The 16,793-nt window shown below is 40.2% G+C and overlaps 1 protein-coding gene across 2 annotated transcripts in view; it reads right to left on the minus strand.

The window, feature by feature from the left end:
- LOC132816092 (glycerol-3-phosphate dehydrogenase 1-like protein) overlaps window positions 1-15,198 on the minus strand; it is a 54,031-nt gene extending 38,833 nt beyond the window's left edge. The window contains exons 1-2 of one of the 2 annotated variants that reach the window (XM_060825524.1): window positions 15,078-15,198; window positions 2,643-2,820 (exon numbers count right to left, since the gene is read on the minus strand). In XM_060825524.1, coding sequence (XP_060681507.1) covers window positions 2,643-2,820; window positions 15,078-15,121 — 222 coding nt within the window. In that variant the 5' untranslated portion in view covers window positions 15,122-15,198. Of the gene's footprint in view, window positions 1-2,642; window positions 2,821-7,033; window positions 7,076-15,077 lie in introns of those variants that run through there. The other variant, XM_060825525.1, reaches the window with a different exon arrangement.
- Between the last annotated feature and the right edge of the window lie 1,595 nt (window positions 15,199-16,793).

The following is a 16,793-nucleotide window of genomic DNA, read 5'->3' on the forward strand; positions in this document are numbered from 1 at the left end:
TCCCCCACTCACCTATTATACTCTATGCTACTTTCTCCCCACCCCACCCTCCTCTAGCTTATCTCTCCACGCTTCAGGCTCTCTGCCTTTATTCCTGATGAAGGGCTTTTGCCCGCAACATCGATTTCACTGTTCCTTGGATGATGCCTGAACTGCTGTGCTCTTCCAGCACCACTAATCCAGCTTCTGTTGGACAGTCTTGAAGCAGGGTTAACATGGGTGTGAGCATTTCTCTGAAGGCCTTCAGGTCCATCTAAGGTACCTTCTCTCTCCTCTCCTTCCCCCCCCCAACCCCCAAACTTCAGCCACCTTTTAGTCCACTGCCCCAACCACTCAAAACAAGGTCCCAACAATCAGGCCTCATTGATAGCCCATATTTATCTTCAGTCCTGCTCCCATAACTTCGCTTCTTTAGGGACTAACTGTGGAATTGCTGTGACTACAGCGCTATTGGCCATTTGGATCGTTCAACAATTTTAAGGTGGATCTTCCTCTCCAGATGAAGATTGAAGTGTTGTCCTGAGTGAATTAACAACCTGTCAAACAGTTTTATATGTGGGCATGCTCCTAGCCAGTGTTTTATTTGGGGTGGAGCAGGGAGTATAAGGGAACACAGCACACCCTAAATTTCAGCCCCATGAGTAAGCAACTTGACATTAATGACTATGAGTTCAATTAGCATAGACTAGAGATTGCATTTCACAACTTACAATCTGTAAATAAACCTGTTGGAGTGTAATGTGTTTTTTGACTTTGTCCACCTCAGTCCAATACTGGCACTTCCACATCATGTTTACAATGTAGTATATGAGCAAAATTAGCCACTCTTAGCTTAAGCAACACTGAATTTAGTCTCAATTCCTGAGTTAGGTCTTTTCTAAGCAACTCCTTGAAATGTTGTGGAAGGGCATCATGTGATATTGGTCTTGCCTGCAATTCCCTCCATGTTGAACAGCCTCCTGAGATACTATGTTCATATAAGTATATCTTTTGTGGGGAGGTCCTAGAACCTAAAAAAGTCAATCCCCATCCAGGAAGTGAAAGAATTGATATTAAAGTATCTAATTTTCAAAAACATGAACTGGGATTTGATAATCTGAGGCAGACAATTAATTGAATGTGAAATGCAGTGCAGGATCAAAACTGACATTTACATTAAACCAGTTAATATAGTTTAAAACTACTTAATTGGCTATAAAGGTGCCTTGACACATCCTGAAGTCCTATAAGGTTCTATACACAAAAGCAACATTTTCTTTATAGCATGCCTTACGAAACAAGCTTATTTTACAAAATGAGTTTGGGATGAAAAATTTATTACATAATTCAAACAAAAAAATCCTCAAACAAAATTACAGTAAATTCCAAAACCCAATAGTTCACAGAATAATAAAGAAGTGTCAATATACTCATACATTAATCTCACACCTTAATCTCAACTTTTAATATTAGAAGGAAGGACAGACTGGAAGCAGCGATTTATCACAGGAAGGGCAGAAGTCAGTGCTACATTCAGCCTGTGAATGGCAGAGTATTGATATGCAGCGGGATCTGGGTGTGCAGGTCCACAGATCACTGAAGGTGGCAGCGTAGGTAGATACAGCAGTAAGAAAAGGTTGTGGCATGTTTGTCTTCATTGGAAGGGACATTGAGTATAAGGATAGATAATTTATACTGCAGTTTACAGAACTTTAGTTAAGCCACATTTGGAATATTGCATCCAGTTCTGGTCACCACACTACCATGGGGATGTGGATGCTTTGGAGAGGGAACAGAAAAGATTTACCAGGATGTTGCCTGGTATGGGGGACTTTAGCGATGAAGAAAGGTTGGCTAGGCTGGGTTTATTTTCATTCGAACAAAGGAGGTTGAGGGGCAACCTAATACGTGTTCATAAGATTGTGAATTGCATGGATACAGTGGAAAGTATAAGGCTTTCTCCAAGGGTAGAGGGGTAAATTACTAGGCGACAGTTTCAAGGTGCAAGGAGGGGAAGTTTAAAAGAGATGTGTGAGGCAGGTTTTTCACACAAAGGGTGATGAGTACCTGGAATGCATTGCCAGAGGAGATGGTGGAAGCAGATACAATAGAGGCATTCAAGAAACATCTGGACAAATACATGAATAGGAAGGGAATAAAGGGATACGGATCCTGTAAGTGTTTTAGTACGGAAGGGCAAAATGGAGGGCCAAAGTGCCTGTTCCTGTACTGTATTGTTCTTTGTTCTTCTTCGACTCAAATGCTTTTGAGGTTCAAGTAACTTAGGATGCAGTCTGTGTAGCATGCCATCCCTTCATCAGTTAAACTCTGCTTTGAACTTTGTACCAGTTTTGCCCCATGTAACTAATGCCTGTGCAAATGGTCACATCGAATGCTACTTCAAATTAGTTCTTAAAAATTAAAAATTTAATTGCGTTTTATTCAGAAATAAAAAAAGGTTGCATTCCATGAGGCATATGAAAGCAGTGGTAAAACCATAAACTAAATGAAATAAAGGGCAAATTATGGCCTAGAACCCCACAAAAATCTTACTCTTTCCAACTAAAAAAATTGTACGGTTGCTGATAATAAATAGTAATTTCTTCTTAAAACAACAATTAATCTTTAGCTTATCAACATTTTTTTTCTGACTACTATCTTACCACATTTTCAGGCAGTTTGTATCCAGGCAGATATTTAACATTCTCATGTTCTTGGTTTAGAATTTCAGTTAGCTTCCTTCCATTAACCAGTTCTTCAAAGACCCACATATTGACTGTTGTGGCAAATTTCTGAATCTTCTGTACATTGTTTCCAACTATTTTTGCAATTGCAGACCCCCTGTGAAAACATTAAAAATGTGTGAAGGAAAATATTCATTTTTTTCAGCTTGCTGGAGTATTGCACATTTTTTATACCTTTAATACAATTAAGGACATTTGAACGATGTACAAATTGTGCAAATACATGTGAATAATAATGGGAAAAAAATAACAGCAGTGAGCACTGTAATGTATATACAGTATACTGAACAATCTACCTTTTGGATATCAATTAACTCCTTCTTGTGACAACACTTCTACATTCACTGTCCCCCCCACCGTCCCCCCCCGACCACTGATATTCTCCAGCTCACTGCAGTAACGTGTCACGTTGCATGACTGAGTCAGAGACTAATAAGGTTTCAGTTTACTGTGGCACTGATGATTAGAGGTGGAGCTACATTTGGCTTTAGCATCCAAAAATGCTGGGGTACAGGAGGAGAAGGAAACAACAAACTAAAACAGAGAAAACAAAACCAACTCAGGTTCGTGTGCCTGATTGCTATTAATGAGGACCACTTTCGGTGAGAAGGAGCTTGACTGCGAGGTTCCTCACACAATTCCTCTGGCAATACTCACTGTCTGGTCTCGCATGATGAATGGCCATTTGGGCAAAGGACTGAAGAGCTGCTGCCATATGTAGAACTGTAATGCAGAATGATTCATTGCCTTCAAGAGAAATGGGATAAAGGGAGAAAACCAACAGGAAAAGTAGAGAAGGGGGAAAAATAAAGTCATGGAATAGTTAAGCTCTCAGAATATTTTAATACAGTTTTGTAGGAACATAGTAATAAATGTTTATTCCCTACAAATCCACAGTACACACAAAGTACACAAACAGCTTTCTCTTATACCTCAATTATATGCACTTGCAAATGCAGCTCAGAGGTGGAGAGTTTGAAGATGCACATAAAAAAAGGATATTAAACATGGCTCTGTCAAGAATACTTCTTATAAACATTAATGCCACTAAATACATACATGCCATTTTCTATCATGTACCGGCTATTCACATGTCGCTTTATTTAATATTAACAATAAAACTATCAAGATCTAAAATCAAAAGAGGCTTCAGATACGTTTCAAGAATGGATGATCTGTGCATGTGAACGTGAAGAGGGTTAGCAAGGATAATTCAGAAGCTAGGGCCTCCTCCCCACACATGCTGTAGGATGTGCTCAAAATGTATATATTGGTCTGTGTCCCAACTGTGGTGGTTGAGTCCAGAAACCAGAGGCTTGTGAAACAGATTGGAATCATTAGTGGAGATGGTGTGGGGTTGTCAGATCCTGACAGGTTGGCCAGGCAGGCATGCTGATTTCAGCATGTAGCTGGAATGCTCTTAACCCTTGATCTAGCAGATCCTGCCTCAATTTATTTGGCTGGTTTGTCAAGACTCAGGTCAGGGTTAACATTTCAAATGTTGAATAAAGATGAAATCAATTGTATTCACTGTCACGTGTACCGAGGCACAGTGAAAAGCTTTGTCTTGTAAGCAATACAGGCAGAAGTAAGCAACCTCAATAGAATATTTAAATTGCAAACCTAACTCTCAATTACCTGACTCCAGTCAGTCTCGAGTAAAACTGAAGGAGATTTGAATGCAGGTTGGGATTGGGATTTATTTTTTAGACTAACGCTCCTCCTTTGCTCTGGTTTATCTTAGACTAAAATATTTTCTACTTAGAAAACCTCAATGACATGCAAATGGCTTGCAGCTTCTCAGCATTTTGCAGAACAAAAACCCATTTCTCACTGTGATTGAAAATTGTTAAACTGGTCATAATAAAAAAAATCAGCAGATCAATAAGGTGGTAAACCAGAAATCAACTGGATTAACCACATTAATAGGAGAGCATACTTGATAGATTGTAAGAACCATGTTTCTTTCATAAATTATTGCACAGTAAAAGGTGAAGATGGTACCAAGGACTGGCAGTTGTAAGAGATTTTGATTAGTGCTGGTTTCCAAGGGAGTTGTATGTCATATGAAGCATGAATTTCACCAAGCAGCTGTCAGGTCAAACGGCCTGTTTCTATGCTGTAAATGTTGATGTAACAAAGTGTCTGCTCAAATGTAGCTTAAAACTTTTATTTTCCTTCAAAAGGAACGTGTATGAGCATGCACAGTTGCTATTCCGAGTGAAATTTTAGTTTTGGCAAGATTAGTTGCAGCCTCTTTTGAGGTAAAATGGTTGATCCCAGGCATAAAATCATTAACTGTTTAAGGGAGCAATTCTGTTTGACCGCTTGTGTAATTGAAAAATCAACAGCACCAAAGAAATGGTGATGATTTTTTGTACATTATGGAAAGGTATTTCTTTACAGCGTACTGAAAATTAGCAGTACATTTGTGAGAGAGTCAATGCCAATTATATTCTGCGACATTATCTGTTTCCTTGTGACCTGGTGTTATTTTGCAATAGCAGGGGACAGAGTTCACACTGCCCATATTGTAGCAACCAAAAGCTATTAGGAAACATGAAGAGTCACACTAATACATTAATAAGTTGTAAATGCCAGGCCAGTGACAGATCATATCCAGCTGCGAGCACAAAGTTTAGGTCCATTATCAGCCCCTGCAAAATGCGTTTGCTATGCAATTCATTTTTTTTAAGAACACAGAATCTACTGATTTATGCACAGTTTTACATTGCTTTTCAACAGAAAACACCTCTCAACAGAATCAAGAGGCAATATTAGCAACAGGAGTTAGAAAATGTTTTGATAACAAACCACATACTAAAATTCTTTTAATTCATTTTACTTGATAAAATCCTACTGTAGTTCCTACAACCATTTCTACTTTTTAAATATCTATAAATTGTCCAGGAGAAGCTATTCTTGGTTAAAAGATAGAAATATGTTGTGTTTCAAATTATTTGGAAATGAATCAAGTACAGTAATTAAACCAAAACAGAAATTACTGGAGAAACTCAGCTGGTCTTGCAGCATATGTGGAGAAAAAGCAGAGTTAATGCTTCAAGTCCAGGGACCCCTCTTCAGATCTTCAACATCTGAAGTTCTTTGTTTTATTAAAATTATTAAACTAGAATCCCTATAGTGTGGAAATAGGCCCTTCGTCCTAACAAGTCCACACCCACCCTCCAAAGAGCAACCCACCCAAACTCATTCCTCTACTCTATATTTACCCCTGACTAATGCACCTAACCTACACATCCATGAACACAATGGACGATTTAGCATGGCCAATCCACTTAACCTGCATATCTTTGGATTGTAGGAGGAAACCAGAACACCAGGAGGAAACCCACGCAAACATGGGAAGAACGTGCAAACTCCATACACACAGTTGCCCAAGGGTGGAAGTGAACCCATGTCCCTGGGACTGTGAGGCAGCAATGTGAACCACTGAGCCATTGTGCCTAATAGTCAACTAATGCTAATTTTCTAGCTTGGCTTGCGGGGCAACAGAAGGATTGGTTACCACTGATTCCTCTCATAGAATTGTAGTTACCTGTGCTAAATGGCAAATGCAGATTGACCAAGCTTGCACATGATATTATTTGAAATATAATCATTGAATTCATTCACTGGAACAGCCTAGGGAACTAATGCTCTATTCAGAATATTTAACCACAAAGGAGAAAAGTTTATTGCCTTCTCAATGAAGGCTGTTCTGTAACAAATATCATGACCACTTTATTCTTTTTATTAGTTTCGTTTTCCGCATCCAGCTAGTGAATGCGTGCTCATTAACCCTTCTTAAAACCAATGCTGGATTAACAAAGATCAGATGCTTCCGAAATTAAATCAGAAATTGCTGCAGAAACTCAGCAGGTCTGCAGCATCTGTGGAGAGAAAATAGAGTTAATGTTTCAAATGCAATGACCCTTCTTCAGAACTTACAGTAGGGAGGAAAAGGTGATATTTACTCTGATTACAGGGAGGGAGGGGTGGGGAGGCAAATAGCTGCGGACAGTGCCCAGAGAGAGGTGGGGGGAGAGAGAAGGTTAGGCAGACAAGGGATTATTAATTAAAAGATTGCTTCTAAATAATGTTGCCTGCTTCCCTTCATCAAAGCATGGACTTGGGTTGTTTTCCTACACTTACATGGGCTCAACTCACTCATTTGAACCCAGAAGGCATAAGTGCTTAAAGACATGGATGATGCAATGTTCTGGGATTATTTAGTAGAACAAAATAAAATGCTATCTTATAATTATTAAAACAGTGCAAATAGGTAAATGGAGAATATTTGCACTACTCACACCATAGTTCTCCATTGGCTGGCCAACATGTACTAAGTGACTGTAAACTTGCAGCTAAACAGAAAAAAAGCTATTAAATCAACAAACATAGTTTCCTTAACATTACCTCCAATTGTATTTCTCTGTTTACAATAATAACCATGAAATAACTGGAATAAAAAAAATTCTCCAGGTATGTTCAAAAATCCAGCTGAATGATTTTTTTTAAAAACTGATAAAGTTAGGAATTTGAAATAAGCAGCAAACCACTGTTGCCACACATCATGTTAAGTTGATGTCGTTCTCCAATTAGAATCCACTGCTGCTGTTATATGTTAGCATTGTCATATGCCTGAAGGCTATTGTGTGACTCCCATATTGGGTCTGCGAGAGTGAGATCTTGGGCAGGTGGGGAGCACACAATCTTGATTGGATCTTGAATGGGGGTATGAGCCTCGGACAAATTGTTTTAAAAATAAACAATTGATGACATAAAACTATCATCACTTGGTGTAAAAACCCATCTGGTTCACTCAAGGCCTTTAGTGAAAGAAATCTGCCATCCTTACGCGGTCTGGCCTACTCCTGTCCCCAGTAAAGAGCTGATTCTTAACTACCCTCTGAAATGGCCGAGCAAGGACAATTATAAATTGGCAGTAAATGCTGACCTTAATTACCAATATGCCAAAATCACCTAATAGAACAAAGTTAATCACTTAAAATAAGGACACTCTGTAGAAATAAAACAGTTGGTCTATCTGCAAAATAAGGCACGTTCAACTATTAATTACTAATGATTGGCTCATTTGCAATGTTAGCCTATTTTAAGATGTTAATAAACTTGTTGAGTCAGAGTCATACAGCATGGAAACAGACTCTTCAGCCTAACTAATTATGCCGACCAGGTTCCTAAACTGAACTATTAACATTTGCCTGCATTTAGCTCATAGCCCTCTAAACCTTTCTTATCCAAGTACCTGTCCAAATATCTTTTAAATGTTTTAATTGTACTGACCTCTACCACTTCCTCTGGCAGCTTGTTCCATATATGCACCACCCTGTGTGTGAAACCTTTGCCTCCAGGCCCCTTTTAAATCTTTCCCCTCTCACCTTAAACCAATGCTCTCTGTTTTATTGAAAAGAAAAAATAATATGTGCACCAGTCACCCTTTCCAGAACACATAACAGCACATGTTGCATTTTCTTTCTAAGAATCCATAACTTAGACTAAGCAGCTACAAGTAAATGCTAGGTTTGGAGACGTAATGATCTGGAGTTTGTGGTACTGATGTTGACAAAACTGTTAAGAGTTTGCACCAACATATAAGAACCTGCACATGTACAAAATAACATGGGAATCCAGAGGCTGTCAGTGAGTCTACATAAAAACAAAAGAACTGTGGATGCTCTCAATCAGAGACAAAAATGGAAATTGCTGGAAAAGCTCAGCTGGTCTGGCAGCATCTGTGGAGAAAAATCAGAATTAACTTTTCAAGTCAAGTGACCCTTCCTCAGAACCCTAAACATTAACTCTGATTTTTCTTCACAGATATTGCCAGACCTACTGAGCTTTTCCAGCAATTTCTATTTTTGTCAGTGAGTCAACATTCCTTTCTAACTGGAAAAGTTCCCATAGACTCAAATACATTTAATTGCCTAAACATTACTTTCTTTGCTACAGTGCAAGATTTTATAAGATGTTTAAATTAAAATACAATGTTTAACATACAAAGTATAAAGTAGCATAATGACCTGCGATTAAATCTGCACAATAATAAGCCTGTTGCCACAGAAATAATGGAAGGACACAGGGTAAGTGCAGGATTTAATAGCTAAACAGAAAAGGTATTGCGGTAGTCATGGGTAGACTTGCAAACTCTCAGATAGAGACAAGAGTGTGAGACAGGAAGATGCAGATGCTGCAGTGTGTTTGCCGTAGGGATGCCCTCTCACTACAGAGAGATGACTGGTGGTGATGGTTTAACCAGAGGGTCACCATGCCTCAGACAAGAGGAACGGTTGACAAGGAGAGTGGTAATCACAGGCGATGCAAAAATTTAACCCATGTTGTTGTCATCACAAAGTTTACAGTTGAACTTTTGAGATTGATGCCAAGGAATCCGAAAGCCCAATTGTTTCCATAAATCTTTAATAACATTTTACAACTCTTGAAGTGAAGGGTTGAGAGCTAGTCATTTATTGTAATAATAAAAAAAAGAGAAACTATGCTTTTCCCAGCAACATAGATCTAGGAACATGCAGAAACTGTAATATCAAGAAAGGAGAACGTGAAGTCTGCAGATGCTGGAGATCAGAGCTGAAAATGTGTTGCTGGAAAAGTGCAGCAGGTCAGGCAGCATCCAAGGAGCAGGAGAATCGACGTTTCGGGCATGAGCGCTTCTTCAGGAATGAGGAGAGTGTGCCAAGCAGGCTAAGATAAAAGGTAGTGAGGAGGGACTTGGGGGAGGCATGTTGGAAGTGCGTTGGTGCCTCCACTCCTGGCACCTTCCCCTGCAACCGCAAGAAATGCCAACCTTGTGCCCACACCTCCCCCTTTACTTCCCTTCAAAGCCCCAAGAGATCCTTCCATATCCACCACAAATTCACCTGCACCTCCACACACATCGTTTACTGCATCCGCTGCACCCGATGTGGCCTCCTCTATATTGGGGAGACAGGCCGCCTACTTGCGGAACATTTCAGAGAACACCTCTGGGACACCTGCACAAACCAACCCAACCACCCCGTGGCTCAACACTTCAACGCCCCCTCCCACCCCACCAAGGACATTCAGGTCCTTGGACTTCTCCATTATTAGACCATAGCAACACGACGGTTAGAGGAAGAGCGCCTCATCTTCCACCTAGGATCCCTCCAAACACAAGGGATGAACTCAGATTTCTCCAGTTTCCTCATTTCCCCTCCCCCCATCTTGTCTCAGTCCCAACCCTCGAACTCAGCACCACCTTCCTACCTGCAATCTTCTTCCTGACCTCTCCGCCCCCATCCCCACTCCGGCCTATCACCCTCACCTTAACCTCCTTCCACCTATCGCACTTCCAACGCCCCTCCCCCAAGTCCCTCCTCCCTACCTTTTATCAAGAAATGAGTCATTGTGTGTGCATGCACACTAGAAAGTGGAGGCTAGTATGTTGACTCTCAAATAGGAAATCCAACAAAACTGGTGGAAACTGAGTTATGGAACTTATGAGTTTGTTCTGAAATTTAATTATAAGACAGTTCAATGTACCATTTGTTTTAGCTGTCTCAGGGAGCGACAACAGTTTAAAAAACATTTAATGAATATAAAGAGAATTGCTGGAAGGAAACCAAACCAGTTGCATGTGTCCGCCTGAGTGGAAGCTTTCATGTAGAGATAGTACTTAACCTTTTCTGAAGTTTTGACGTTTGAAAGAAATATCTGGAATTTTAAAAAGTTTTCCTGTTGAACCTTTCCAAATTTTTTTTGTCTAAGGTCAGATTTTAAATTTTTTTTTGTTAAAAGTACATCAGCAGACTCTTAATAGTGTGCTCAGTAACTGACCTCTATGGTTAAAACAAAAGAAAAATAACAAAATTAGAATGCACCAAGCCACGTTTTTCCTCTGATTTGACTTGGCCAACATTAACATCAGTTGGAATCATAAGTTATAAGAAACAACTACGAATGCAAATGGAAGCATTTGTAATGGGGAGGAAAGAATCATTCGGAACACCAGAAAGGACTCAAACGAAAAGGCAACATTCTGCATCAAATGCAGCATTAGGTATGAATATGGTGACTTGTTATTGGCTGTGCTCAGAAATGAACAAGGGATTTTTTTTTAAAGTAATTTAGTATATCAGCAGTCTACTGAGTAACATTTAGCTGATGTTGATTTTAATTTGGTTGTTCAAGTAAAAGCCTTAAACCCAGAGATCGTGTTTAATTTCTTCAAGTGCATCACTAGGATCTCAAATCTCTTTTACTGTCTGAAGAGGGACTGTAACACCTTGTGCAGTTAGTCTCAATGTTAAAATCCTTCAGTGTTAGTTGATGAGATGTGACTGGATTTTTCCACTGGGTGGGAACCTCTTAATTTCTGCTAAATACATATTGCCCCTGAAATGGCAATTTTACATTTGTACAATGACAGGTTTTACCATAATGGAAAAGAAATTCATACATTTCAACAAACTTTCCTTAAAAGTTTATGTTTGCTTTAACTTCAATCTTAATCCAATTATATCATTTATTTCACTATTGAATATGTCTGCATTTTACCAAACTATTTGTAAAGAATAAATAGTTTTTATCTTCCTGTTTTTGTGCCTGTGAATCCTAAAAGGTAAAATCATCATCGTCTTACTAGTCAAATAATGGTGCTCCCTTATTAGAAAGCGACTTGTGGTGGTGGTATAAACTGAGGGTCACCACATCTCAGGCAAGAGAAAGGGCAGAGAAGGCCTTCATGGTAACCTCAGCTGACGCAGGAATTGACCCCATGTTGCTGGCATCACTCTGCATTGCAAAATTAACTATCTAACCAACTGAGCTATTAGTGGTCCCTTACTTGCATGTTGAAATCACTCCTACATTTATAGCTCCTTTAAAGTGGAGTCACAGGTGAATAGGATAGTGAGGAAGGTGTTTGGTATGCTTTCCTATTGAGTATAGGAGTTGAGAGGTCAAGTTGCAGCTGTACAGGACACTGGTTAGGCCACTTCTGGAATATTGTGTGCAATTCTGGTCTCCTTCCTGTTGTGAGACTTGAAAGGGTTCAGGAAATATTTACAAGGATGTTGCCAGGGTTGGAGGATTTGAGCTATGGGAGAGGTTCAATAGGCCGGGGCTGTTTTCCCTGGAGCGTCAGAGGCTGAGGGGTGATTTTATAGAGGTTTATAAAATCATGAAGGACACAGGTAGGATAAATAGACAAGTCTCTGGGGTGGGGGGAGTCCAGAACTGGAGGGCATGGGTTTAGGGTGAGAGGGGAAAGATATAAAAGAGACCTATGGGGTAACTTTTTCACACAGAGGGTCGTACATGTATGGAATGAGCTGCCAGAGGAAGTGGTGGAGGTTAGTGTAATTGTAACATTTAAAAGGCTGTTTATATGAATAGGAGGGTTTGGAGGTATATGGGGCAGGTGCTGGCAGGTGGGACTAGATTGGGTTGGGATATCTGGTCAGCATGGACGAGTTGGACTGAAGAGTTTGTTTCTGTGCTGTACATCCCTATGACTCTATGCTGTGCACCAAGGCAACCCCTAGATTTGGCACCAGATTTGGAAAAGAAAACCACACCATAGAGATTGCTACAATTTCTTAGTTAGCTTTTATTATCATTTACCTCAAAATGAAAGCCGACATAACGAAATGGCTATTCTTTTTTACATCACATTCCATCCTAACCAAGACTCTCTTTATTGTATTGTTAAATTACAAATGTTATCCCCTTAAAATAATCAAACAGCTGCAAATAGTTTGGTAATTCTAATCACTTACTAAGTGATTCCCTTTGGTAAGGCTTCATTATGAAGCATACAATGGGATATGTCCTTTTGACTTACAACCATCTCTTTTGCTCTACCTGACTCAGGGAATGAATGACAGCTTTATACTGAAGCTTTGAGAAGCTGGAGTGTTGTGTATAGTCTGGATGCCATGCTTCAGAATTGATGTAAATTCATTGGAGTCAGTGTGTTAAAAGTTTCTGAGAATGGTTGCAGGAATAATAAACTTCCATTGTGAAAACTGAGTGATGGTAAGACCGTTTCCTTGGAGAGATAAAATACCAAAATGAGATTTGACAGAAACTTTCAAAATCACATTGGTCCAGACAGTCAACTGTTGCCACTTGTAAAATGATCAGGAATGGAATGTGAGACTGTGTGCGCAGTTTTGAAGTTAGGGTTTGGAATTCAAAACCTGGAAGTGTAGTGGAAGCAGGTTCAAATCAATGATTCAAGATTGTTTCTATTCATCTGATACTATGTGCAGGGTTACAGGGAAAAAAGTAGGAGAATGGGACTAAACCATAATGCTTGTTGAGAAAATCAGCATGAGCAATGGGCCAAATGGCCTCCTCTTGCATAATAACAATCCTATGTACCTAACTAAGGAGTTCTAGAATCCAACTGGATAATATCCAAATCCTGACGTAGAAAACCTTAAAACATAAATTATACCAGTCTGCTTTGCCTCAATAATGTTTTTGCTTTTGAAGGAAAAGCAATATAAAATTAATACAGTTGCTGCAAACTTTATTCTCTCTCACACACACACACACACACACACACAGTCTGCATGTTGTCTACAACTAATTTGATAGCTGGCTGTCTGGCTAAAAATATCTGACGGTGTTTCAAATTTAATAATTGTCCAAAATTGGTAACATATCACAAAATACAAGTTCATTGTAACGCAACTTAAACAAATCAACTTTATTAAATTCTCAGTTATCAAATGCATCACGATAGTTAGAGAAACTGTTAACACAAATCAGAGCTATTATTTCAGATAATGTTCTGGATCAGTGGTGCTGGAAGAGCACAGCAGTTCAGGCAGCATCCAACGAGCAGCGAAATCGACATTTCGGGCAAAAGCCCTTCATGATGATCCAGAATCTGGTTTCCAGCATCTGCAGTCATTGTTTTTACCCCATTTCAAATAATGTACCTGATATGCAGGGGGAACTGAGTTCGTACAGTCAAAATCCTGGAACTCTTTCCAAACAGCATATACCTATACAATATAGTTAAAAATCACACAACACCAGGTTATAGTCCAACAGATTTATTTGGAAGCACTAGCTTTCAGAGCGCTACTCCTTCCTCAGGTAGCTAGCAGCGCTTTGAAAGCTACTGCTTCCAAATAAACCTGTTGATATTGTGTGATTTTTAACTTTGTCCACCCCAGTCCAACACTGGCTCCTCCACATCATAACTACACCATATGGACCTCGGTGTTTCAAAAAGGCAGCTCACCATCACCCAAGGGCAATTAGACATGGGCAAAAATGCTGACCTAGCTAGCAACTCCCCGATCTCAAAATAATTTTATTAAAATTCATATTTGGTGATCAAGATACCATACTAACAGATGCATGTATCAAATTGTCAAGTGCATCCAAATGTATTTGGTAATTAAAAAAAAAATTCCAGGCATTCATGTTGATTAGTCTCAGACAAACCAGCTTGTGGTTAGGTTACTGACATATTAATGTTAGTTCACTGTTATGTTCACACCATTTTAACAGAAATTCCTAAAGGATAATGCCATTAGTATACTCGAGTAGTTACACCTTCAAATGTTTCAAACTGGATAAAATCAGTCTGCATGAGAAATTATGAAATGAGTTACAATGTCTTTAATTGTTGGATTTGGTAGAACGTTAAGAATTTAACATTGCCTGTAGGAGTGATTTGATTAGCAAATATGAACAAGATGAAATCACACTCCCAAGATGATCCTAATGACTGCAAGACCATGCGACCCCTTCTGAAAGAGGGAAATCAAATCCAAACTCTACAATACTATTTAAAATCACAGAGCATTGAACACTGGAAGATGCATTAGTAATAATAGAACATATAAACAGGCTTACAGAAAATAAACTCCTCATACTATAAATTAAATATTATATACGGATTGAGACGATCTTCTCAGATAACCCTGACGTGGTGGATGAGGGTTTCATTTAAATATCAACCACTGCTAATATTATCCTGAGTGAAAGGGTGATCCTGCACTTGAAATGTCAAAATGTCAGTTCAAAGTTGGCAAGGGTATTAAAATATCTCCTCCCTATATATGGCATGCAATAGAGAAACTCGCAAATATAGAACTTCATGCAGCTAAGAGGCAAAACTAGGACTTCATTAAAATGTGTTTAAAACAGCAGCAGTATACACAGAGAAATACAAGTCAACATATTCCCAAATAAGCTGAATTCAAGCGATGCAACAATTGTAATGTTCGCCCTGGGTTCTGCTAGTGTTACTGCTCGCTGACAGTCCCCCCCCCCCCCTGCCAGTCACAGGCAAACAGCACCTCCCAACCAGAACCCTCTCATTAAACTCACCAATTTCCAGAGCCAATAATGCATACTTTCAAAGGTGCGGCCATTTGCGAACAGCACGGGATTTCCTATTGACTTTGTCTGACAGCAGCCACGGGGAAGCTCAGCAAAACGTCAACCTGAAGGCACCGGCAGCCGGCACTGAGCTTGCGTGTATCTCTCCGTATCACGTGTACGTGCTCCTCCTCTCTGCAGAGGAAAAGTTGGAGCTGGGAATGAGGTTGGGTCTGGGATTGATTTTAGAGTTGGACAGTGAGAGATGTTGCAGGCTGTAGCTGGACAATGAGAGGTGTTGCAGCCTGGAGGTGGGAATGCTGCTAGCGCTGGACAATAAAAGATGTTGGCGCTGGAAATGAGGTTGAGTCAAGGCTGAGATGGGAATTGAACTGGAGCTGGAGGGGAGTGTTGGGATGGTGACAGGAGGGGACCGGGAACTTTTATCAGGAAGAATGGGATTGGGTAAATGTCAAAATACAAACATTGTTCCTGCCTCATTGGTGAAGCTGCAAGCACAAGCAATGCTCTGTTATTTAGCGAATGAGCCTTTTGGTTACCTCAGCTTCTCACCTGACAATTTATCCCATATCCACTTATTATCTAATTCTATTACCCACTATCACCTTTGTGCATTTGCTCTTCAATGTTGCACCCATACCTTTAACCTCCAGAGTCGGTTATACTAGTGCTCTTCTGGCCATCATCCCTGTCAACCACTAAAGTATTGTAAGCTGTCTGTCAATTCGAAGATGATGTCTACTCACAGGCACAATTTCTAGCCATAGATCTCCCCATGATTGAACAGGCCAATGATCCACCTGCAAGTTTATGAACGTGTAGAACAGGGTGTTCCACAAGGTAGTGGGATCCAGAATTGAGAATTTGCCTCCATTCCTCTACCCTGCTGCTGCTACTTTGCCTTATGGCATTTGGACTTATTACATAATACAGCAAGGCATTAATATCAAAGCTGCCATGCTTCAAGGAGGGATTCAGAGTGTCTATGTAGCATTTTTTATCCTCGCTTTGAACACTGGCCATTTGAGAATTGAGATATAGCAGTGGAGTCGATTTTGAGCTATCTGCATATTAGATTAGATTAGATTGCATTACAGTGTGGAAACAGGCCCTTCGGCCCAACAAGTCCACACCGACCCGCCGAAGCGTAACCCACTCATACCCCTACATTTACCCCTTACCTAACACTACGGGCAATTTAGCATGACCAATTCACCTGACCTGCACATCTTTGGACTGTGGGAGGAAACCGGAGCACCTGGAGGAAACCCACGCAGACACGGGGAGAACATGCAAACTCCACACAGTCAGTCGCCTGAGTCGGGAATTGAACCCGGGTCTCTGGCGCTGTGAGGCAGCAGTGCTAACCACCGTGCCGCCCATATATTTTCCAGTTGATCATAATTGATTTTGAGAAACTTTGACTACTTGTACACCTGGTTTCAAAAAGGACACAGGCATTTGCTCCGTCCTCCCATTGAACTTGGAGATTTCAGCAGAGGGATTGCTGGTGGAATTTCGCTAGCGCTCTTATGTGTACTGATACAGAGCCCAGGTCCCACTGCAGTAAAATCAAGTTAATGGCTATGGTCCCAGAAGACCACAGGGCTGCTGTCTTCTCAGCAAGAGACATGTGGTCATTTAACTGACTGTCACCTCCCCTCAGTTGAGAAGGAGAGCCTCAGCCAGTGCACACTCAACTCT

Source organism: Hemiscyllium ocellatum, chromosome 5, assembly GCF_020745735.1.
Source record: "Hemiscyllium ocellatum isolate sHemOce1 chromosome 5, sHemOce1.pat.X.cur, whole genome shotgun sequence".
In the NCBI taxonomy this organism is placed as follows: domain Eukaryota; kingdom Metazoa; phylum Chordata; class Chondrichthyes; order Orectolobiformes; family Hemiscylliidae; genus Hemiscyllium; species Hemiscyllium ocellatum.